We start from the raw sequence: 25,984 nt of genomic DNA, 5'->3' as shown, positions 1-25,984 counted from the left end.
CCTGTTTTTGCTTTGTCATTAAAATGTATTTTGTTTAGATTGATGAAGGGGCGAAAAAAGCTATTTAATCAATTTTAGAATCCGGCTGTAACGAAATATAGAAAAAGTGAAGGGGTCTGAATACTTTCCAAATGGTGGTTATATAGCATCATAGGTTTATATGGACATCATGTTTTCATTGATCATCCTTGATGTTTCTACATCCTTGAGCTGTTTCCGAATGCACTCTGTGTGTATATATAATATACCATTTGTCTTTAGCTGAAATAACGTATTTATTTTAACCAGGAGGGTCAGTTAAGAACCCACTCTCATTTACTCTGAACTTCCTGTCTAATGCAACAATAACCACACCACATGTCTTATAACAAACTTCCTGTCTAATGCAACAATAACCACAACAAACTTCCTGTCTAATGCAACAATAACCACACCAAACTTCCTGTCTAATGCAACAATAACCACAACAAACTTCCTGTCTAATGCAACAATAACCACAACAAACTTCCTGTCTAATGCAACAATAACCACACCAAACTTCCTGTCTAATGCAACAATAACCACACCAAACTTCCTGTCTAATGCAACAATAACCACACCAAACTTCCTGTCTAATGCAACAATAACCACAACAAACTTCCTGTCTAATGCAACAATAACCACACCAAACTTCCTGTCTAATGCAACAATAACCACAACAAACTTCCTGTCTAATGCAACAATAACCACAACAAACTTCCTGTCTAATGCAACAATAACCACACCAAACTTCCTGTCTAATGCAACAATAACCACAACAAACTTCCTGTCTAATGCAACAATAACCACACCAAACTTCCTGTCTAATGCAACAATAACCACAACAAACTTCCTGTCTAATGCAACAATAACCACACCAAACTTCCTGTCTAATGCAACAATAACCACAACAAACTTCCTGTCTAATGCAACAATAACCACACCAAACTTCCTGTCTAATGCAACAATAACCACAACAAACTTCCTGTCTAATGCAACAATAACCACAACAAACTTCCTGTCTAATGCAACAATAACCACACCACAACACATGTAATGTAATATATATCATTTTATTAGAGGCATATAATAATCTATATAAGCAATAAATCAGAACTCCATCATGTCTAGTCAGCTGTAAGGTATTACACATCATTGTAGTTGAGAGTTAGACAGATTAGTGTGGTCAATAAAATCATCTTCGGTTTATTCGAAAGTAACGTAAAAACACCCCCAGTTCAGTCCTTTGTGTCCATTACAGCTTTCTGAAAAGGGGGAAGACGTGGCCAGAGTCCCAAATGGCATCCTAGTCCCTATATAGTGCACTACTTTTGACCAGAGCCCTATGGTCCCCTGCACGTCTATTTTATACCAGGACTGTTGGCCCTGGTCAAGGCTAGTGTACTATATAGGGAATAGGGTACCATTTGGAACTCACACCCACAGTCAAGCCTAGGCTCTGACTGACTTATAGAATTATAGATATATAAACTAGAGGTCAGGGGTGAACTTCAGCAGTGCTAGTTTGTTTTCAAAACAACAGTAATTCCAGTGGGTGTAGGAATCGTAGTTATAATGATCTGAATATTGGGTTCATTGTCTGCCGGTTGGTCAACCCAGGGCCTTATTCAAGAGACTATAGATTGTAATTTATATAGATTGTAATTTATACATTTACCAGGGAATCATGTCTGTGCTACACAAGACATTTCTATCTGAATGTTCTGTATGAGGTTGCTCAACTGGTTGCAATAGTCCGGTGACCAACCAGAAAGCCCGGTTGGTTGGATTCCCGGATTTTCTGCCTCTTCCTAGCCTGGAGAAATCAAGACAAAGAGTGGAATGATATCTAAACAGACTGGTACCCAGGCTATAGCCTCTTCCCTCCTGATTCCAATATTCCGACCTGGGTTTGTGGAAAACCTGGGAAAGTTACTAGAATTGTGCAAACCTGCTCCGTTGTGAACAAGCCCAGGTTCATTCCTACCACGTCTTCATCTGCTCGCTTGTCGGCATTTGTAACTTTGTGAATTTTTATAAAAATAGTCCTCAGATTCATACTATTTACAACCCTCTTGTACCGTAAGTTAGATCTGCATTTAAACTAAGGGTGCATCCCAAATGGTACCCTATTCCCTATATAGTGCACTACTTTTGTACTATATCCCTCTCAAAAGTAGTGCACTATATAGGGAATAGGGTGCCATTTGGGATTCATACTATGACTGTGTAATCCTGTAGGTTTCTGTGGGGCTGCTGCTATGGTCTCTCCTTTCGGCTGGATTCCATTCTGAAAACATTCCCCCTTTCCTCTCCCTCGCTGTTCTGAAAGAGTGTAGATAAGAGCAGTATTGAAACTCCTTCTGAGACAGAAATTTAAAAGGGCAATCTGCAATTCAAAGAACAACGGAACGGTCACCCTGACCCCGCCACTGCATTGGTACGTGGCTGGATAAATATAACCACTCTCAAATTCATATACAGAGCTGTGGGTGCAAGAAGGAAAAGGAGCATGTTTTCTGTACTTGTGCACGTGACATTAAAACTTGAAACGTCTAATGGAATCCAGCCCAGACTGAGAGCGTGGCCAGACAGGTCAGACAGGTCAGACAGGTCAGAGGGGTCAGACAGGTCAGACAGGTCAGACAGGTCAGAGCCACAGCACTCCTGCTGGTAGTATGGCAGTCAGCAGCAGCTCCCCTAGTGGTGGGTGGGGTTAAGGTGGTCAGCAGCAGCGTTTCTTGTCCACGTGGAGAATGCGGTTACAGCGAGGACAGGAGTGGTACGCATCCTTGAAGTGTTTCACGAAGAACGGGATCAGACAGCAGCCCACTACCAACCTGGGAGAGAGACACGGCGTTCAGTTGATTTTAGACATGTCTAATTTCCTCAAAAGTAAGTGTCTCTGGATAAGAGCGTCTGCTAAATGACGTAAATGTAGAAGAATCAAGACATTATATAACTCCTCCAGCTTTCCTCCCCCCCCCCCCCCCCCCCCACCCACTTCTTTACTCACCCACAGAGGATGAAGAGGATGCACGTGAGCCAGGCGAAGGCCCCGACTTTATAGGTGACGTTAGTCATCACCTGTTGTTGACAGGAAGTACAGGTGGTCATACCCGCTGAACGGCCCAGTTCTGTCTCATAACTCACAAACTTCTGAGTAGGAGCTCCACCACCTCCTCCAATACCACCTCCTCCACTGGTGTACACTAGGGGGAGGGAGGGAGGGAGGGAGGGAGGGAGGGAGGGAGAGGACAAGTTATATTTGGCTGGCTCCAACACTGCTGGTATAGTAGGAACAAGGGAGAGAAAGATGGTTTCATGGGTAGACACGAGAGAGACGTGTGATGCCTTCAGATGCCTCCTTGGAACCTGGTGCCTCCTTTACCAGTTATAAATACGCCATGATTGTGTTCAAGTGCTTTTTGAAGTCAGAACAATTCTTCAACCAATGAGATGTAATTTTAGCTAGCTAGATGAGCTAGCTGATGTTGCTACAGTTCTGGTGTTGCGTGCTTGTGTAAGGTATAAATGAGGCTTGAGACAGGAAGTGCTTACCTGTCTTGGCCTGAGACTGAGACGTAGAGAAGCTATTGGAGGGGATGGTGGAGGAAGGAGGGTTGAACGGGGTATGGACATGATATATCTTCACCCCATCCTCACCTTGCCCTTCAACTGGAAGAGAGAGGGAGTCATGGAGGGGGAGATGGGGAGGAGGAAGAGAGGGAGGAAGGGGGGAGATGGGGAGATAGAGAGAGAATTAGATAGCTCCAATATGTAAAACAGACTGAGTACAGTATAGATAGATACAACCTTGGATGTAATAGTACAGTACAATACAACTTTATTGTCCACAAGTTACAGCGAACAACAGAATGTTGACGTACCTGGTATGATGTAGGGGGGCGGGTCTTTTCCATCTGCACTCATTCTCCTCTGCTGGGCTTCCTGTGAGAGGGGTCAAGGGTCAGCTGTGTCTACCATACACGCTATGACATCAACATCGTCCTCTGGAGCAAGCCAGGCTCACAAGGACTGAATCAACAAATCATCTCCAATCAAGACATGAATCTGGTGCTGGAGGGCTGGAGGAAGAGGTTTCATAAGCGCTACTTAAAAGCTTCACAGATCATCTATAAGCGCATGTCAACCTCTATAAAGAGTGACATAATTACCATTATAAGTTAAATTGCCAAATGTGACAAACAGCTAGCTATGTTTACACTCCATTTATAGAGGATTACATACACATATAGATGATTTGTGAAGCATTTATGTAGTGCTTAAGAAGCCTCTGTAGGCTGTATAAAGCCTTCATAAGTTGTACTTGGTTTAAAGTGGGACTGAAGTGAGGCCTTAGATATGACGTCAGCCCCTCTAAAATGTGTGCCGCTGCCGTTAAAACTATGCAAGTCCAACCCAGGCTGACGTAGTTCTCTATTCAGTCACTAGGTGGTGCTATAACCCCAGGTACAGAGAACAAACACACAAACACACACACACACACACACACACACACACACTCCACAGCTGAAACCTGTCATTCGGCATCCTCCACATTCTAATAGTCATGGTAAGAATGAGCTGACAACCTTATTGTCCTGTAGTTGATTAGGGAGTGTGGTCTTGTGTCTTTTAAAGGTTACAGGCAGGGCTTCACTCGTCTCAGTACCAGTCTGTAAAGGTTACAGGCAGGGCTTCACTCGTCTCAGTACCAGTCTGTAAAGGTTACAGGCAGGGCTTCACTCGTCTCAGTACCAGTCTGTAAAGGTTACAGGCAGGGCTTCACTCGTCTCAGTACCAGTCTGTAAAGGTTACAGGCAGGGCTTCACTCGTCTCAGTACCAGTCTGTAAAGGTTACAGGCAGGGCTTCACTCGTCTCAGTACCAGTCTGTAAAGGTTACAGGCAGGGCTTCAGTCTGTTTAGCTGATATTCCAGTCCTTGGATTCCATGTCAGATGTTTAGCATGACAGGGGTGTCGAGGAGTGGAATGACAGCTAAACAGGCTGGTACCCAGAATAGTGCTCCACTGTGTTGGTTATGAGTCCTACCGCTGCACACTGACACCTGACAGGACCAAATACTAAACTTTGGACGACTTTAATACACATACAAATGAATTGGTCCCAATACTTTTGGTCCCCTAAAATGGGGAGGGGAGGGGGGGGGACTTTGTACAAATAGTGCTGTCATTTCTAAACGGTTCACCTGATATGGATGAAAATACCCTCAAATTAAAGCTGACAGTCTGCACTCTGAACTTTAACCTTATAGAGTACAGAGCCAAAACAACAAAAAATGTTGTCACTGTCCGAATACTTTTGGAGCTCCCTGTATCAGATCCCAATCCACAAAACGTCAGAACATTACATTGTGAGATGAGCTTTTCTTATTCTACAGCGACTACATCTCATCTCACTACTGGCTCAGTGTTGTGTTGCTGCTAAATCTGGAATCCTGCAACCAGGACTTCTGCAAAGCAGGGAATTCTGAGACAAATGTTCAGAATGTTGTAACCCTAAGGGTTCCGTTCGGAAGCCAGAAGACGGACTATCGCAGCGTTTCCCAGACTCGGTCCTGGGGACCCCAAGAGGTGAACGTTTTGGTTTTTGCCCTAGCACTACACAGCTGATTCAGATCGTCAACTCATCATCAAGCTTTGACGATTTGAATCAGCTGTGTAGTGCTAGGGCAAAAACCAAAATGTTCACCTCTTGGGGTCCCCAGGACCGAGTTTGTTAAACCTGACTTGAGATGGAACTACCCAAATCTAACTCTACCCCAGGCTGAGACATACGGACAAGCTCCTTTTCTAGAGCTGAGCTACGCCTTCAAAGTAACCTGCCTGTAGCCTTTCATATACCTGCAAACACACACACACACACTGCCCACCATTCCATCATACAAGGAACAGACAGAGAGCTTTGACTGTCAGTCACTCGGTCATCTGCTGTCAGTGAGATTATACTCAACATGAGGGATGTCTATCTTAGGCTCACAGACACACACACACACACACACACACACACACACACACACACACACACACACACACACACACACACACACACAGACACACACACACACACACACACACACACACACACACACACACACACACACACACACACACACACACACAGACACACACACACACACACACACACACACAGACACACACACACACACACACACACACAGACAGGCATACACACGTAGAACAGATACACCTGTCTGTCTCCTCTGGTGCCCTGCAGGATGCTTCCCTGTCTGTCTCCTCTGGTGCCCTGCAGGATGCTTCCCTTCCCTGTCTGTCTCCTCTGGTGCCCTGCAGGATGCTTCCCTGTCTGTCTCCTCTGGTGCCCTGCAGGATGCTTCCCTGTCTGTCTCCTCTGGTGCCCTGCAGGATGCTTCCCTGTCTGTCTCCTCTGGTGCCCTACAGGATGCTTCCCTGTCTGTCTCCTCTGGTGCCCTGCAGGATGCTTCCCTTCCCTGTCTGTCTCCTCTGGTGCCCTGCAGGATGCTTCCCTGTCTGTCTCCTCTGGTGCCCTACAGGATGCTTCCCTGTCTGTCTCCTCTGGTGCCCTGCAGGATGCTTCCCTGTCTGTCTCCTCTGGTGCCCTGCAGGATGCTTCCCTGTCTGTCTCCTCTGGTGCCCTGCAGGATGCTTCCCTGTCTGTCTCCTCTGGTGCCCGGCAGGATGCTTCCCTTCCCTGTCTGTCTCCTCTGGTGCCCTGCAGGATGCTTCCCTGTCTGTCTCCTCTGGTGCCCTGCAGGATGCTTCCCTGTCTGTCTCCTCTGGTGCCCTGCAGGATGCTTCCCTTCCCTGTCTGTCTCCTCTGGTGCCCTACAGGATGCTTCCCTGTCTGTCTCCTCTGGTGCCCTACAGGATGCTTCCCTGTCTGTCTCCTCTGGTGCCCTACAGGATGCTTCCCTGTCTGTCTCCTCTGGTGCCCGGCAGGATGCTTCCCTTCCCTGTCTGTCTCCTCTGGTGCCCGGCAGGATGCTTCCCTGTCTGTCTCCTCTGGTGCCCTGCAGGATGCTTCCCTTCCCTGTCTGTCTCCTCTGGTGCCCTGCAGGATGCTTCCCTGTCTGTCTCCTCTGGTGCCCTACAGGATGCTTCCCTGTCTGTCTCCTCTGGTGCCCGGCAGGATGCTTCCCTTCCCTGTCTGTCTCCTCTGGTGCCCGGCAGGATGCTTCCCTGTCTGTCTCCTCTGGTGCCCTGCAGGATGCTTCCCTTCCCTGTCTGTCTCCTCTGGTGCCCTGCAGGATGCTTCCCTGTCTGTCTCCTCTGGTGCCCTGCAGGATGCTTCCCTTCCCTGTCTGTCTCCTCTGGTGCCCTACAGGATGCTTCCCTGTCTGTCTCCTCTGGTGCCCTGCAGGATGCTTCCCTTCCCTGTCTGTCTCCTCTGGTGCCCTACAGGATGCTTCCCTGTCTGTCTCCTCTGGTGCCCTGCAGGATGCTTCCCTTCCCTGTCTGTCTCCTCTGGTGCCCTGCAGGATGCTTCCCTGTCTGTCTCCTCTGGTGCCCTGCAGGATGCTTCCCTTCCCTGTCTGTCTCCTCTGGTGCCCTGCAGGATGCTTCCCTGTCTGTCTCCTCTGGTGCCCGGCAGGATGCTTCCCTGTCTGTCTCCTCTGGTGCCCTGCAGGATGCTTCCCTGTCTGTCTCCTCTGGTGCCCTGCAGGATGCTTCCCTGTCTGTCTCCTCTGGTGCCCTGCAGGGTGCTTCCCTTCCCTGTCTGTCTCCTCTGGTGCCCTGCAGGATGCTTCCCTGTCTGTCTCCTCTGGTGCCCTGCAGGATGCTTCCCTTCCCTGTCTGTCTCCTCTGGTGCCCTACAGGATGCTTCCCTGTCTGTCTCCTCTGGTGCCCTGCAGGATGCTTCCCTTCCCTGTCTGTCTCCTCTGGTGCCCTACAGGATGCTTCCCTGTCTGTCTCCTCTGGTGCCCTGCAGGATGCTTCCCTTCCCTGTCTGTCTCCTCTGGTGCCCTGCAGGATGCTTCCCTGTCTGTCTCCTCTGGTGCCCTGCAGGATGCTTCCCTGTCTGTCTCCTCTGGTGCCCTGCAGGATGCTTCCCTGTCTGTCTCCTCTGGTGCCCTGCAGGATGCTTCCCTTCCCTGTCTGTCTCCTCTGGTGCCCTGCAGGATGCTTCCCTTCCCTGTCTGTCTCCTCTGGTGCCCTACAGGATGCTTCCCTGTCTGTCTCCTCTGGTGCCCTGCAGGATGCTTCCCTTCCCTGTCTGTCTCCTCTGGTGCCCTGCAGGATGCTTCCCTGTCTGTCTCCTCTGGTGCCCTGCAGGATGCTTCCCTGTCTGTCTCCTCTGGTGCCCTGCAGGATGCTTCCCTGTCTGTCTCCTCTGGTGCCCTGCAGGATGCTTCCCTTCCCTGTCTGTCTCCTCTGGTGCCCTGCAGGATGCTTCCCTGTCTGTCTCCTCTGGTGCCCTGCAGGATGCTTCCCTGTCTGTCTCCTCTGGTGCCCTGCAGGATGCTTCCCTTCCCTGTCTGTCTCCTCTGGTGCCCTGCAGGATGCTTCCCTGTCTGTCTCCTCTGGTGCTCTGCAGGATGCTTCCCTGTCTGTCTCCTCTGGTGCCCTGCAGGATGCTTCCCTGTCTGTCTCCTCTGGTGCCCTGCAGGATGCTTCCCTGTCTGTCTCCTCTGGTGCTCTGCAGGATGCTTCCCTGTCTGTCTCCTCTGGTGCCCTACAGGATGCTTCCCTGTCTGTCTCCTCTGGTGTCCTGCAGGATGCTTCCCCGTATTTAAAGGGATGGCTTAAGATAAATGTACTAAAAACCCAATTCTTTGAAAACTCCATGACAAAATGTGTTGGCCAGCAAGTGGGAGGGTTTTCAGCGGTTGAATGAAATGTATTCAGAGTGCGTTACACAACTAAAAAAGGGAAGTCTGAATGCCAAATACTGAGAAGTGCGTAGGAAAGGCGTGTGTAGGATACATTCCTAAGTTGGGATCAGTCCCTAAATGAGGAAATACAAGGTAAACATATACTGTACATCTCTACAGCTTTACATTAACATTTTGATTGTTAAACATTATCACATTGCACTTGTTGCTTTTGATCAGTTATACAATTTAAAAAACATTATTTCACAACACACTAAGTGTGTACCCTCAGGCTCCTACTCCACTACCACATATCTACAACACTAAATCCATGTGTACGTGTGTGTGTATAGTGCGTATGTTATCATGTGGGTGTGTGCATGTGTCTGTGCCTATGTTTGTGTTGCTTCACAGTCCCCACTGTTCCATAAGGTGGATTTGTATCTGTTTTTTAAATGTGATTCTACTGCTTGCATCAGTTACCTGATGTGGAATAGAGTTCCATGTAGTCATGGCTCTATGTAGTACTGTGCGCCTCCCATAGTCTGTTCTGGACTTGGGGACTGTGAAGAGACCTCTGGTGGCATGTCTTGTGGGGTATGCATGGGTGTCTGAGCTGTGTGCTAGTCGTTTATACAGACAGCTCGGTGCATTCAACATGTCAATACTTCTCACAAATACAAGTAGTGATGAAGTCAATCTTTCCTCCACTTTGAGCCAGGAGAGACTGACATGCATATTATTAATTGAATAACAGATTCACTACATGGAACAACATAGTCCCCAAAAAATCTAAAGGAGGTTTGTTCTGAAGTGTGTGTCCTATATCTGAGAGATAAGAAAGATCAGGAAACTAATTATTATTTTTTTTTTTTTTACATGTATTTATCCCCTTATTTTAGGCACTAAACTATCTCCATAATACACTTCTTTAAATTTTTACAACTGGTACTGGGGACCTTCAGACTAGTCTTGTAAGGCTTTTGGGCAAAAAAGAGTCTCAGCTTTCAATAGAGTGGTCATAATGGTTTTTAGGCCAAACCGTTTGGACGCTACAGTCGGTTTTGTGAGAAGACCGATTTTTCGGGATGTCTCATGGTCTGACAAACACCACTCTAGCTCTGTCACCTTTCACCACAGATGCAGAAGGGAGATATAGGAGGATGCGGTGGTGAATTGAGACGCAGCCCATGCAAAAACAGATATCTCTATCTTAATCAGATGGATTTTGATGGGGATTTTTTAAATAATGTTAATTCGATTTCCGCGGGGGCGCGACCATGGTAGGCTAAGGGTTAAATACTGTGTTCATTTTAGTTAGAATTTTGTCGACAGACTCAATAGAATATATCGAGAGAAGGGGTTCAGAATATTAGGGATCAATGGAAGAAAGCCATCTAAATACACTACATGGCCAAAAGTATTTGGACACCTGCTCGTCAAACACCTCATTCCACAATCATGGGCCTTAATATGGATTTGGTCCCCCCTTTGCTTCTATAACAGCCTCCACTCTTCTGGGAAGGCTTTCCACTAGATGTTGGAACATTGCTGCGGGGACTTGCTTCCATTCAGCCACAAGAGCATTAGTGAGGTCTGGCACTGATGTTGGGCTTTTAGGCCTGGCTCGCAGTCGACGTTCCAATTCCTCCCAAAGGTGTTCGATGGGGTTGAGGTCAGGGCTCTGTGCAGGCCAGTCAAGTTCTTCCACACTGATCTCAACAAACCATTTCTGTATGGACCTCGCTTTGTGCACAGGTGCATTGTCATGCTGAAACAGGAAAGGGCCTTCCCCAAACTGTTGCCACAAAATTGGAAGCACAAAATCGTCTAGAATGTAATTGTATGCTGTAGCGTTAAGATTTCCCTTTACTGGAACTAAGGAGCCTGAACCATGAACATTTGCCCCAGACCATTATTCCTCCTCCACCAAACTTTATAGTTGGCACTATGCATTCAGGCAGGTAGCATTCTCCTAGCATCCGCCAAACCTAAATTTGTCCGTCGGACTGCCAGATGGTGAAGCGTGATTCATCACTCCAGAGAACGTGTTTCCACTGCTACAGAGTCCAATGGCGGCGAGCTTTCACCACTCCAGTCAACGCTTAGCATTGCGCATGATCTTAGGCTTGTGTGCGGCTGCTCGGCCATGGAAACCCATTTCATGAAGCTCCCAATGAACAGTTCTTGTGCCGATGTTGCTTCCAGAGGCAGTTTGAAACTCGGTAGTGAGTGTTTTGCTACCAAGGACAGACCATTTTTACGCGCTACGCGCTTCAGCACTCGCCGGTCCTGTTCTGTGAGCTTGTGTGGTCTACCACTTCATGGCTGAGCCATTGTTGCTCCCAGACGTTTCCACTTCACAATAACAGCACTTACAGTTGACCGGGGCAGCTCTAGAAGGGCTGTTTTCTGTGCTTGTTTTTGCTTAAAACTTTGGGATACTGGTACTCTTGTAGTCAAAAAGGCCATTTTTTCGTGTAGGCAACAGTAGGCCTACACTGTATTCTCCAACAGTAGGCCTACACTATATTCTCCAACAGTAGACCTACACTGTATTCTCCAACAGTAGGTCTACACTGTATTCTCCAACAGTAGACCCACACTATATTCTCCAACAGTAGGACTACACTATATTCTCCAACAGTAGGTCTACACTGTATTCTCCAACAGTAGACCTACACTATATTCTCCAACAGTAGACCTACACTATATTCTCCAACAGTAGGTCTACACTATATTCTCCAACAGTAGACCTACACTATATTCTCCAACAGTAGGCCTACACTATATTCTCCAACAGTAGACCTACACTATATTCTCCAACAGTAGACCTACACTATATTCTCCAACAGTAGGACTACACTATATTCTCCAACAGTAGACCTACACTATATTCTCCAACAGTAGGTCTACACTGTATTCTCCAACAGTAGGCCTACACTATATTCTCCAACAGTAGACCAACACTATATTCTCCAACAGTAGACCTACACTATATTCTCCAACAGTAGGCCTACACTATATTCTCCAACAGTAGACCTACACTATATTCTCCAACAGTAGGACTACACTATATTCTCCAACAGTAGGCCTACACTATATTCTCCAACAGTAGACCTACACTATATTCTCCAACAGTAGGTCTACACTGTATTCTCCAACAGTAGACCTACACTATATTCTCCAACAGTAGGATTACACTATATTCTCCAACAGTAGGCCTACACTATATTCTCCAACAGTAGACCTACACTATATTCTCCAACAGTAGACCTACACTATATTCTCCAACAGTAGGCCTACACTATATTCTCCAACAGTAGACCTACACTATATTCTCCAACAGTAGACCTACACTATATTCTCCAACAGTAGACCTACACTATATTCTCCAACAGTAGGCCTACACTATATTCTCCAACAGTAGACCTACACTATATTCTCCAACAGTAGGTCTACACTGTATTCTCCAACAGTAGACCTACACTATATTCTCCAACAGTAGGTCTACACTGTATTCTCCAACAGTAGACCTACACTATATTCTCCAACAGTAGGCCTACACTATATTCTCCAACAGTAGACCTACACTATATTCTCCAACAGTAGGTCTACACTGTATTCTCCAACAGTAGACCTACACTATATTCTCCAACAGTAGACCTACACTATATTCTCCAACAGTAGACCTACACTATATTCTCCAACAGTAGACCTACACTATATTCTCCAACAGTAGACCTACACTATATTCTCCAACAGTAGACCTACACTATATTCTCCAACAGTAGACCTACACTATATTCTCCAACAGTAGGCCTACACTATATTCTCCAACAGTAGACCTACACTATATTCTCCAACAGTAGGACTACACTATATTCTCCAACAGTAGACCTACACTATATTCTCCAACAGTAGGTCTACACTGTATTCTCCAACAGTAGACCTACACTATATTCTCCAACAGTAGACCTACACTATATTCTCCAACAGTAGGCCTACACTATATTCTCCAACAGTAGACCTACACTATATTCTCCAACAGTAGACCTACACTATATTCTCCAACAGTAGACCTACACTATATTCTCCAACAGTAGGTCTACACTATATTCTCCAACAGTAGACCTACACTATATTCTCCAACAGTAGGCCTACACTATATTCTCCAACAGTAGACCAACACTATATTCTCCAACAGTAGACCTACACTATATTCTCCAACAGTAGGTCTACACTATATTCTCCAACAGTAGACCTACACTATATTCTCCAACAGTAGACCTACACTATATTCTCCAACAGTAGGTCTACACTATATTCTCCAACAGTAGACCTACACTATATTCTCCAACAGTAGACCTACACTATATTCTCCAACAGTAGACCTACACTATATTCTCCAACAGTAGACCTACACTATATTCTCCAACAGTAGGTCTACACTATATTCTCCAACAGTAGACCTACACTATATTCTCCAACAGTAGGTCTACACTATATTCTCCAACAGTAGACCTACACTATATTCTCCAACAGTAGACCTACACTATATTCTCCAACAGTAGGTCTACACTATATTCTCCAACAGTAGACCTACACTATATTCTCCAACAGTAGACCTACACTATATTCTCCAACAGTAGACCTACACTATATTCTCCAACAGTAGACCTACACTATATTCTCCAACAGTAGACCTACACTATATTCTCCAACAGTAGGTCTACACTATATTCTCCAACAGTAGACCTACACTATATTCTCCAACAGTAGGTCTACACTATATTCTCCAACAGTAGACCTACACTATATTCTCCAACAGTAGACCTACACTATATTCTCCAACAGTAGACCTACACTATATTCTCCAACAGTAGGTCTACACTATATTCTCCAACAGTAGGTCTACACTATATTCTCCAACAGTAGGCCTACACTATATTCTCCAACAGTAGACCAACACTATATTCTCCAACAGTAGACCTACACTATATTCTCCAACAGTAGGCCTACACTATATTCTCCAACAGTAGACCTACACTATATTCTCCAACAGTAGACCTACACTATATTCTCCAACAGTAGACCTACACTATATTCTCCAACAGTAGACCTACACTATATTCTCCAACAGTAGACCTACACTATATTCTCCAACAGTAGGACTACACTATATTCTCCAACAGTAGGCCTACACTATATTCTCCAACAGTAGACCTACACTATATTCTCCAACAGTAGGCCTACACTATATTCTCCAACAGTAGACCTACACTATATTCTCCAACAGTAGACCTACACTATATTCTCCAACAGTAGACCTACACTATATTCTCCAACAGTAGGACTACACTATATTCTCCAACAGTAGGCCTACACTATATTCTCCAACAGTAGACCTACACTATATTCTCCAACAGTAGGCCTACACTATATTCTCCAACAGTAGACCTACACTATATTCTCCAACAGTAGACCTACACTATATTCTCCAACAGTAGACCTACACTATATTCTCCAACAGTAGACCTACACTATATTCTCCAACAGTAGACCTACACTATATTCTCCAACAGTAGGTCTACACTATATTCTCCAACAGTAGACCTACACTATATTCTCCAACAGTAGGTCTACACTATATTCTCCAACAGTAGACCTACACTATATTCTCCAACAGTAGACCTACACTATATTCTCCAACAGTAGACCTACACTATATTCTCCAACAGTAGGACTTCACCATTTTCTTCCTAATGCATTTTATACAAGGCTCCACTTTTTCATGTACATTACACCTTTTCTTTCATAATGCATTGGATACAAAGCTTACTGTGTGTCGAATTTTATGAGGGTTGCCAGATTGGAGGAAAAATACATTTTCTTTGGTGAAGGTATTTGATTGGGGAGTGGGGATACATTTTTATGATGGGAAATTATAAATCACACCATAATACACACACAAACACTTACACACACATATACACACTCACTTTGTTTGTACTCATGTTATAGCCAACTCATGACTTTTGTATTAATTATTTGTAATAATATATTTGTATCTAGTTGTCATGTATTCATTATCTTTAACTGGTTAAATGTTTGTCGTTTGCATGTTTCAGTGATGATTAACATGGATAAATAGTCGTGAATCTCTGCTTGATTTAGCTTTTGGTATATTTGGCATTTTTATACATATTCTGTATTTCCACTGAAGAAAGCAATAATGAATCAACACACTACTGTAAATAAATGGACACTAGCTGTTATAAAAATGGAAATTGCTCTCCGTAAGTAAATGGTGAGAAATGCTCAGTCTGAAGCCATTCGGCTATGGGTTTCACAGCCCTGTAATAATGATACAAGTTATATCACCTTAAAAAGGGTTTGTTTACAGCCTCTGGGGTATAACATGTTGGGCATTGTAGTATAGGAGAGTGTGACATATGACCCCATAACTTGATTTCAGTCTTCGCCAATGAGAGCCAAGAGGGGCCTAGCTTTCGTAGTTCATGACTGGGAAAGGCCCTTGATTCTTGGCCGTAGAAAATCCTTCATCCATCTCATTAGATCAGAACAGGATGGTTTAACAGCGATTCATATTACTGTTTTGCATCCTGAAAAAAAGGATAGTTGTGTTTTGCTGCGTAACATACTTACATTATTTGTCTACCTATATGCTGTGGATAGTCGTCAGGTTATTTGATGTATAAGCTTCAGTAACAAAATTAACACTATGGTTGTAATAGTACTTTAAACAGGTCGTTTGTAAATGTGTTTGTTTTGGGTCCACACTGGTAAGTTAACTTATGTAAATTAGACAGTCACAGATGATTTTCTTCTGAATAACTGGTCAGGGCATGGCACTTTCCCATTCAGCTTCAGGCAACTTTGTTGTAAGGCTTGATCACACCTGTAGTGACTACTTCTATCCGTCACGCCCATTGTTGCATATCCATTCTTCACTAGATATATCGACGCAATTACACCCAACACAATGTTGAAAAACAGAATGCTTCCCACCACTAGATCACATAACTAGACGTGAGCTGGACGTGATCCTAACGCTGCCACCAATGTAGGGGAAGAAAGCTGCAACAGGGACTCTGACCAGGGCAAAGTGAGCTCTAACTGCCGTTGCCATGAAAGCCTAGTAGGCCTCTGGGCAGAGGCAGGAGGCCCACAATGTTGGCACATGCCTTGTTACAATAGCCTAAATATATAACATGATTGACACGACCGTAATAATCATCATGAAACGGCCTTGGTAGTGACATAAGTGTAAGCCAACATAATTCATTATTTTACATTAACCTGTTTAACTGCATTGATATGGCTTAATTGATCATAGTCCAGACTCGTTATAGTTGCAAATACCATGCAGTTGCACCAGGGGAATTTAAACCAAACAGATTTTTTTTGCAGGTCTTCTGTTTCCCTACATTTATTTATGAATTAATTTCCTATCATGAAAATGTATTCCCATTCCCTAATCAAATGTCTTAATTGATACCACAAAAAAAAAAGAAAAATAAAGCTTTTTTACTCCGATCTGGCAACCCTAAAAAAATCTGACATAGCACCATTATCCCAAAGTATTAAGTGAAAACAAGCATAGAAAACAGCATTGGCATGAATAATAATAATAAAAAAACGTAAGGCTACTATTATGTTATAAATATTTCGGTGACAACCTGGTTGATTAACAATATTGGGTTGTTAACACGTTTTTTTAAAATATATAAATAAATGTGGGACACAAAAAAAGCCAGTGTAGAACACCAATACCCAAAATGCATTGCTCCAATAACTTTCAAAAGATTATTCTGAAAATGTGTGTATTTTCACACGATTTAAGCCACACAAAAAACACACGAAAACACGAAATCTGCTGGAAAACTTTTTGTACTTATTTGCACGAATTGAGTGTGAGAATTATTGGGCCCTGCGTCAGTGTCAAACTGTTACGACTTCGTCCTGTGCTCAGCTCGTGACAGATTTAATTAGCCTCAATATTAGTTTAAAAAAATACATATTATCAACTGTTACTAACGATCCTCAGCAACAACCACATGGCAATGAGTGTGTTTAACGAGGAAGCAAATGAAGGTGAATGAAACAATGGAATGATAATGTAGGTGTAACCGGTGTGAAATGGCTAGCTAGTTAGCGGTGACGGAAGCAACACTGTTACATAGGCTATACCAACTGAAGGGAACTAACAGGAAATTGGCAGTTGAATAAGTGCTATTAGGCTTACTGAAGGTCCATACTGTTCGTGGCTAATATTTAACATGATAGAAAAAAAAAAAAAGATGTATGCGCTCACTAACTGTAAGTCGCTCTGGATAAGAGCTTCTGCTAAATGACTTAAAATGTAGACTACAATTAAGCAATAATGCTCGTGTAGGTGTGGTATATGGCCAATATACCACGGCTAAGGGCTGTTATAAAGCATGACGCAACGCGGAGCACCTGGACACAGCCCTTAGCCGTGGTATATTGGCCATATATCACCAACCCCTGAGGTGCCTTATTGCTGTTATAAACTGGTTACCAACATAATCAGAGCAGTAAATATAAACGTTTTGTCATACCCGTGTTATACGGTCTGATATACCATGGCTTTCAGCCAATCAGAATCCGGGCTGAAACCACCTAGTTTATAATTAACCCTTATAGAGCCACTGATCACGTCGATTGGCACGTGTGTTTTTCTGTTCCTTATTAGAAAAACTAGACTTTAGTCTTGGAGGTGTGTTTCCTGACCGATTCTGTTTTTGGTTAATGATGTTTGTCCAAATGAGACACTGTAGCCTATTACACTTCCTAAAAATCCCCAGAATGAATCTAAGATAACTCAATAAATCTGTAATTAATTTTGACGTTTTTGTCGAGGATGTTTTAGTTGCGCAATTTTACATCTAACTAAGGTGTTTGGTGCAGTATTTCTCAAGTAAAAAAAATGGTGTGACGTGTTGTCTCATGCAAGCCATCGGCGCTGCTGAGCAGGTATGTGCAATTGGATAGAGAGCAATCACCGTAGCTGTTCACCCCATGTTAGTGGGCAAATGGACATCATCAAATCAAAACCCAACCTTCATTTACCCTTTGTGATGCACGGATGTTCCAAACTCAGTTTTAGACAAGACTGACTTTATGATCAAAATTATCCTATTTACACTTTGTAGATACTAGAATAACTGGTTCTGACTCATATTGATGCCGTTTTCAAAGGCATTTGTTGCTTTTTAAAGGCAGTCGCTCTTTAACCCTTAGACCAGACACCTACTCCATATGACAGAGAGACAACTCCCTAATCCTAATGACATCACACACCTTGACACCTCATCTCTGTCTTGTCATGTCTCACAGGTAGATAGTGAATGATTAGTATTTCAACAGCTTGGTTTGGTTCTGTTGACCCTATTTTTGTAGCTTATCTCAGATTTGAAACAACATTACACCACTTACAACTGTTTCAGTGAAATCTATGGAAACTACACAGTTCAACGTCTAGTTTTGATTTATATTTGTTTGAGTTGTCAACTAATGTGAATTCAACGTGAAATCAACAACAAATGTCACAGGATTTAGGTTAAAAGTTGGGTGAAAAAAATATGAAATGCCCTTATGTTGATTACTTTATGCGAATACAATCAGTTTTCCACGTTGATTCAGTCATCACAATGTTTTTTTGGGGTTGAAATTACGTGGAAACAACGTTGGTTCAACCAGTTTTTGCCCAGTGGGTAAGTTCTAAGTTATCAAATCTCCTGAACCTTACACCTGAAATCACCTGAAAGCCACAGGTTGTCCCTAACGACAGGTCGTCCCTAACGACCATAATAATGAATGTCATTCAGTAGAGATTCTTACCTGTCTAGATGTGTAGATATGTGTTGTAGCTGCTGTTGATAGTACTGAGAACTCTGTCTCTGCTTCCCTCTTCCCCTTACCCACTCCCAGGCCACGCCCCATTATCCGCTCCCAGGCCACGCCCCCTTACCCACTCCCAAGCCCCACCCCCTCACCCACTCCCAAGCCCCACCCCCTCACCCACTCCCAAGCCCCACCCCCTCATGAATATGTCATAGGAATCTTCCTGGGTGGATGATACTGCACATGGCCCGTCTCGGTGTGCGTTCCAAATCGCACCCTATTCCCGATATAGTGCACTACGTTTGACCAGGACCCATCCCCTTTTCCATCCAGGGCCCTGGTCAAAAGTAGTGCACTATATAGGGAATAGGGTGCAATTTGGGATACATCCTCATTCTGTTTTCTCTGTGTGTTCTTTGTTTCTGTGGGTTTTGTGTTTGTTGGCATGCTGTGTCAGTAGGGCTGGGCCTGTTTCTCAGCAGTACTCTACTCTCACGATAACCTATTTCTAGCCACCCATAACATACTCTGACTACTAGTCCACACTTAGAGGGAATTCTCACACACACACTTGTTACGTTACAGCCTTATTCTATAACGGATTCAATTGTTTTTGTTTCCCCTCATCAATCTAGACACAATACCCCATAATGACAAAGTAAAAACTTTACATATCAATTTTAGAATAAGGCTGTAATGTAACAAAATGTGGAAAAAGGGAAGGGGTTTAAATACTTTCAGAAGGCACTGTAGATACACACACACATTCTTACTTGACTACTCGTCCCAACCGAGACACTTCCCTTTATCTTGGAATGTGACAGGATGACAGATGCTCTCTCTCTCTCTCTCTCTCTCTCTCTCTCTCTCTCTCTCTCTCTCTCTCTCTCTCTCTCTCTCTCGCTCTCTCTCTCTCTCTCTCTCTCTCTCTCCTCTCTCTCTCTCTCTCTCTCTCTCTCTCTCTCTCTCTCTCTCTCTCTCTCTTCTCTCTCTCTCTCTCTCTCTCTCTCTCTCTCTCTCTCTCTCTCTCTCACTCTCTCTCTACATAATGTCTATGAACACAGATTTGACCCTTGGTGCCATGTTGTTTCAGAAGACCCCTGGACTGTGGCATAGTAGGTAGACAAGCTAGAGACCTTTAGAGTGGCCAGTCTAGTTAGAGGATTTCTACAAAACTGTATCAATCCTTGGGGCCTGTCTCCCAGAATCAGATTCAAGGTACAATGCAGCTGTTTTCGTTCAATATAAAATCATTTATGGGCAACAATGAAGTACCTTGCTGTGATTTGTTTTAAATTAAAATGACACATTTCTCAAGCAATCTTTTAGCTAGGACTGTCTGGGGAGTGGTCTGAGTAGGGAGGGGAAAACTGAAAACGAGCTGTTATTGGGAGAGAGGTTTGGAATGCTCTTTCTTATTTATTGCCTTACCTCCATAACTTGCTACATTTGCACACACTGTATATATATTTTCTGTTGTATTTCTGACTTTATGTTTTTTACCCCATATGTAACTCTGTGTTGTTTTTATTGCACTACTTTGCTTTATCTTGGCCAGGTCGCAGTTGTAAATGAGAACCTGTTCTCAACTGGCTTACCTGGTAAATAAGGTGAAATAAAATAATAAATAAAAATAAAATAGTAACTAATTGGTGATGTCAACTCCATCCTCTTCCCATCCTCCCCCTCCTCTTCCCATCCTCCCACTCCTCTCTCCTTCTCCCCCTCCTCCCCCTCCTCTTCCCTCCTCCACTCCTCCCCTCCTCTTCCCTCCTCCCCCTTCCTCCCCACTCCTCTCCCCTTCTCCCCTTCTCCCCTCCTCCCCCTTCTCCCCCTCCACTTCCCTCCTCTTCCCACCTCCCCCTTCTCCCCTCCTCTCCCCCTCCTCCCCTCCTCTCCCCTTCTCCCCTCCTCCCCCTCCTCTCCTCTCCCCTTCTCCCCCTCCTCCCCCTCCTCCCCCTCCTCTTCCCATCCTCCCCCTTCTCCCCCCTCCTCTTCCCATCCTCCCCCTCCACTCCCCTTCTCCCCTCCTCTCCCCTTCTCCCCTCCTCCCCCTCCTCCCCCTCCTCTCCTCTCCCCTTCTCCCCTCCTCCCCCTCCTCTCCTCTCCCCCTTCTCCCCTTCTCCCCTCCTCCCCCTCCTCCCCCTCCCCCTCCTCTTCCCATCCTCCCCCTTCTCCCCCTCCTCTTCCCATCCTCCCCCTCCTATCCCCTTCTCCCCCTCCTCCCCCTCCTCTCCCCTCCTCACCCTCCTCTCCCCCTTCTCCCCCTCCTCTTCCCATCCTCCCCCTCCTCTCCCCTTCTCCCCTCCACTTCCCTCCTCTTCCCACCTCCCCCTTCTCCCCCTCCTCTCCCCTTCTCCCATCCTCCCCCTCCTCTTCCCCTCCTCCCGCTCCTCTCCCCTTCTCCCCCTCCTCTTCCCACCTCCCCTCCTCTCCCCTCCTCTCCCCTTCTCCCCCTCCTCCCCCTCCTCTCCCCATCCTCCCCCTCCTCTCCCCTTCTCCCCCTCCTCCCCCTCCTCTCCCCATCCTCCCCCTCCTCTCCCCTTCTCCCCCTCCTCCCCCTCCTCTCCCTTCTCCCCTTCTCCCCCTCCTCCCCCTCCTCCCCCTCCCCCTCCTCTTCCCATCCTCCCCCTTCTTCCCATCCTCCCCCTCCTATCCCCTTCTCCCCCTCCTCCCCCTCCTCTCCCCTCCTCACCTCCTCTCCCCCTTCTCCCCCTCCTCTTCCCATCCTCCCCTCCTCTTCCCATCCTCCCCCTCCTCTTCCCCTTCTCCCCCTCCACTTCCTCCTCTCCCACCTCCCCCTCCTCTCCCCTCCTCTCCCATCCTCCCCCTCCTCCGCTCCTCTCCCCTTCTCCCCTTCTCCCCTCCTCTCCCCTCCTCACCCTCCTCTCCCCCTTCTCCCCCTCCTCTTCCCATCCTCCCCCTCCTCTTCCCATCCTCCCCCTCCTCTCCCCTTCTCCCCCTCCACTTCCCTCCTCTTCCCACCTCCCCCTTCTCCCCCTCCTCTCCCCTTCTCCCCATCCTCCCCCTCCTCTTCCCCTCCTCCCGCTCCTCTCCCCATCCTCCCCCTCCTCTTCCCACCTCCCCCTCCTCTCCCCTCCTCTCCCCTTCTCCCCCTCCTCCCCCTCCTCTCCCCATCCTCCCCCTCCTCTCCCCTCCTCTCACCTTCTCCCCCTCCTCCCCCCTCCTCTCCCCATCCTCCCCCTCCTCTCCCTTCTCCCCCTCCTCCCCCTCCTCTCCCCCTTCTCCCCCTCCTCTTCCCCTCCTCCCGCTCCTCTCCCCATCCTCCCCCTCCTCTTCCCACCTCCCCCTCCTCTCCCCTCCTCTCCCCTTCTCCCCCTCCTCCCCCTCCTCTTCCCATCCTCCCCCTCCTCTCCCCTTCTCCCCCTCCACTTCCCTCCTCTTCCCTCCTCTCCCCTTCTCCCCCTCCTCTTCCCATCCTCCCCCTCCTCTCCCTTCTCCCCCTCCTCTCCCCTTCTCCCCATCCTCCCCCTCCTCTTCCCATCCTCCCCCTCCTCTCCCCTTCTCCCCCTCCTCTTCCACCTCCCCCTCCTCTCCCCTCCTCTCCCCTTCTCCCCCTCCTCCCCCTCCTCTTCCCATCCTCCCCCTCCTCTCCCCTTCTCCCCCTCCTCTTCCCATCCTCCCCCTCCTCTCACCTTCTCCCCCACCAGCCCCCAACCACTCCCAGCGAACAGGGTGAGGTCCATCAGAAGGTTTGTGTGAGTGACGTGGAGGATGTTTGTTCTGACCTGGTTGTCATTGCAGGCGTGGTCCTATACTCAGGCAAGGTGTGTGTGTGTGTTGCCGTTCGGCCTGATCAACTACATTCCTAAGCCCAGACCAAACCTTGTTTTATGTTCTCTGCATTCCACAACAGGGCTATGAGCATTCTTTATGTGTGTGTTTGCATACGTGTGTGCATGCATATTTTTGTGTGTGTTCTGAGGTTTTTTTCCAATGACGAAGCAAGTTCAGGAAATCTACCGTACGATAGCCATCATCAAAGTAGCCTGTACCACTCAGACAACATTACACACAACATTACTAAAATATATATCCATTCAACTACAGCTAACTGACTAATATATATCCATTTAACTACAGCTAACTGACTAATATATATCCATACAACTACAGCTAACTGACTAATATATATCCATACAACTACAGCTAACTGACTAATATATATCCATACAACTACAGCTAACTGACTAATATATATCCATACAACTACAGCTAACTGACTAATATATATCCATACAGCTAACTGACTAATATATATCCATACAACTACAGCTAACTGACTAATATATATCCATACAACTACAGCTAACTGACTAATATACACTGCTCAAAAAAATAAAGGGAACACTTAAACAACACAATGTAACTCCAAGTCAATCACACTTCTGTGAAATCAAACTGTCCACTTAGGAAGCAACACTGATTGACAATAAATTTCACATGCTGTTGTGCAAATGGAATAGACAACAGGTGGAAATTATAGGCAATTAGCAAGACACCCCCAATAAAGGACTGGTTTTGCAGCTGGTGACCACAGACCACTTCTCAGTTCCTATGCTTCCTGGCTGATGTTTTGGTCACTTTTGAATGCTGGCGGTGCTTTCACTCTAGTGGTAGCATGAGACGGAGTCTACAACCCACACAAGTGGCTCAGGTAGTGCAGCTCATCTAGGATGGCACATCAATGCGAGCTGTGGCAAGAAGGTTTGCTGTGTCTGTCAGCGTAGTGTCCAGAGCATGGAGGCGCTACCAGGAGACAGGCCAGTACATCAGGAGACGTGGAGGAGGCCGTAGGAGGGCAACAACCCAGCAGCAGGACTGCTACCTCCGCCTTTGTGCAAGGAGGAGCAGGAGGAGCACTGCCAGAGCCCTGCAAAATGACCTCCAGCAGGCCACAAATGTGCATGTGTCTGCTCAAACGGTCAGAAACAGACTCCATGAGGGTGGTATGAGGGCCCGACGTCCACAGGTGGGGGTTGTGCTTACAGCCCAACACCGTGCAGGACGTTTGGCATTTGCCAGAGAACACCAAGATTGTCAAATTCGCCACTGGCGCCCTGTGCTCTTCACAGATGAAAGCAGGTTCACACTGAGCACGTGACAGACATGACAGAGTCTGGAGACGCCGTGGAGAACGTTCTGCTGCCTGCAACATCCTCCAGCATGACCGGTTTGGCGGTGGGTCAGTCATGGTGTGGGGTGTCATTTCTTTGGGGGGCCACACAGCCCTCCATGTGCTCGCCAGAGGTAGCCTGACTGCCATTAGGTACCGAGATGAGATCCTCAGACCCCTTGTGAGACCATGTGCTGGTGCGGTTGGCCCTGGGTTCCTTCTAATGCAAGACAATGCTAGACCTCATGTGGCTGGAGTGTGTCAGCAGTTCCTGCAAGAGGAAGGCATTGATGCTATGGACTGGCCCGCCCGTTCCCCAGACCTGAATCCAATTTAGCACATCTGGGACATCATGTCTCGCCCCATCCACCAATGCCACGTTGCACCACAGACTGTCCAGGAGTTGGTGGATGCTTTAGTCCAGGTCTGGGAGGAGATCCCTCAGGAGACCATCCGCCACCTCATCAGGAGCATGCCCAGGCGTTGTAGGGAGGTCATACAGGCACGTGGAGGCCACACACACTACTGAGCCTCATTTTGACTTGTTTTAAGGACATTACATCAAAGTTGGATCAGCCTGTAGTGTGGTTTTCCACTTTAATTTTGAGGGTGACTCCAAATCCAGACCTCCATGGGTTGATAAATTTGATTTCCATTGATAATTTTTGTGTGATTTTGTTGTCAGCACATTCAACTATGTAAAGAAAAAAGTATTTAATAAGATTATTTCATTCATTCAGATCTAGGATGTGTTATTTTAGTGTTCCCTTTATTTTTTTGAGCAGTGTATATCCATACAACTACAGCTAACTGACTAATATATATCCATACTACAGCTAACTGACTAATATATATCCATACAACTACAGCTAACTGACTAATATATATCAATACTACTACAGCTAACTGACTAATATATATCAATACTACTACAGCTAACTGACTAATATATATCCATACAACTACAGCTAACTGACTAATATATATCCATACAACTACAGCTAACTGACTAATATATATCCATACAACTACAGCTAACTGACTAATATATATCCATACAACTACAGCTAACTGACTAATATATATCCATTTAACTACAGCTAACTGACTAATATATATCCATACAGCTACAGCTAACTGACTAATATATATCCATATAACTACAGCTAACTGACTAATATATATCCATACAACTACAGCTAACTGACTAATATATATCCATACAACTACAGCTAACTGACTAATATATATCCATATAACTACAGCTAACTGACTAATATATATCCATATAACTACAGCTAACTGACTAATATCTACAGTGGGGGAAAAAAGTATTTAGTCAGCCACCAATTGTGCAAGTTCTCCCACTTAAAAAGATGAGAGAGGCCTGTAATTTTCATCATAGGTACACGTCAACTATGACAGACAAAATGAGAAAAAAAAATCCAGAAAATCACATTGTAGGATTTTTAATGAATTTATTTGCAAATTATGGTGGCTGAATAAATACTTTTTTCCCCACTGTAACTGACTAAAATTGTAGTCCTGTGTAGCTCAGTTGGTAGAGCATGGCGTTTACAACACCAGGGTTATGAGTTCGATTCCCACGGGGGGCCAGCATGAAAATGTATGCACTCACTAACTGTAAGTCGCTCTGGATAAGAGCGTCTGCTGAATGACTAAAATGTAAATATCTATCCATACAGCTAAACTGACTACAATCAAAAATAGAAAATCTGACCTAGATTTGTAAAATATAATTGATTAATTAGTACTTTTGTTGTTTTGAGTTTATTTAACTTACCTCTTTTTGAATGGTGTGTTTGTGTTCATGTTTGTGTTCATGTGTGTGTGTTTGTGTGTGTGTGTCTGTGTGCTTGACTGTGTGTGTATGAGAGAGGTCTCTGGTAAAGCCATCATGCTTCCCTGCCAGTGATGCATTGTGGGAAAAAAACAGATGTGTGTGTACAGCAATGAAGGGGCTTCCCATCCCTGCACCGCCCCTCTATTAGTTAGCCTCGGTAGCTCTCAGAGCTAACAACCTCCGGAGCTCTAGACACCCAGACCCCGGCCCTTCCCTAACCCAGCCACGCTGCACT

General features: G+C 45.7%; 1 protein-coding gene across 1 annotated transcript; it reads right to left on the bottom strand.

Annotated features, from left to right (window-relative positions):
* Positions 1–1,079: 1,079 nt before the first annotated feature.
* Positions 1,080–18,791, bottom strand: LOC311103670 (uncharacterized protein). The gene is made up of 5 exons (XM_084145283.1): positions 18,746–18,791; positions 3,909–3,969; positions 3,580–3,696; positions 3,035–3,230; positions 1,080–2,858 (listed from the first exon to the last, which is right to left on the bottom strand). Exons 2-5 carry the CDS (start codon positions 3,949–3,951, stop codon positions 2,744–2,746), a joined length of 471 nt encoding a protein of 156 aa, XP_084001409.1. The 5' UTR covers positions 3,952–3,969; positions 18,746–18,791; the 3' UTR covers positions 1,080–2,743.
* Positions 18,792–25,984: the final 7,193 nt, after the last annotated feature.

This window comes from Coregonus lavaretus (genome assembly GCF_964263955.1).
Source record: "Coregonus lavaretus genome assembly, chromosome: 28".
Taxonomy (NCBI): domain Eukaryota; kingdom Metazoa; phylum Chordata; class Actinopteri; order Salmoniformes; family Salmonidae; genus Coregonus; species Coregonus lavaretus.
The sequence above is the reverse complement of the archived record's forward strand: the minus strand, read 5'-3'. Positions and strand labels throughout refer to the sequence as shown.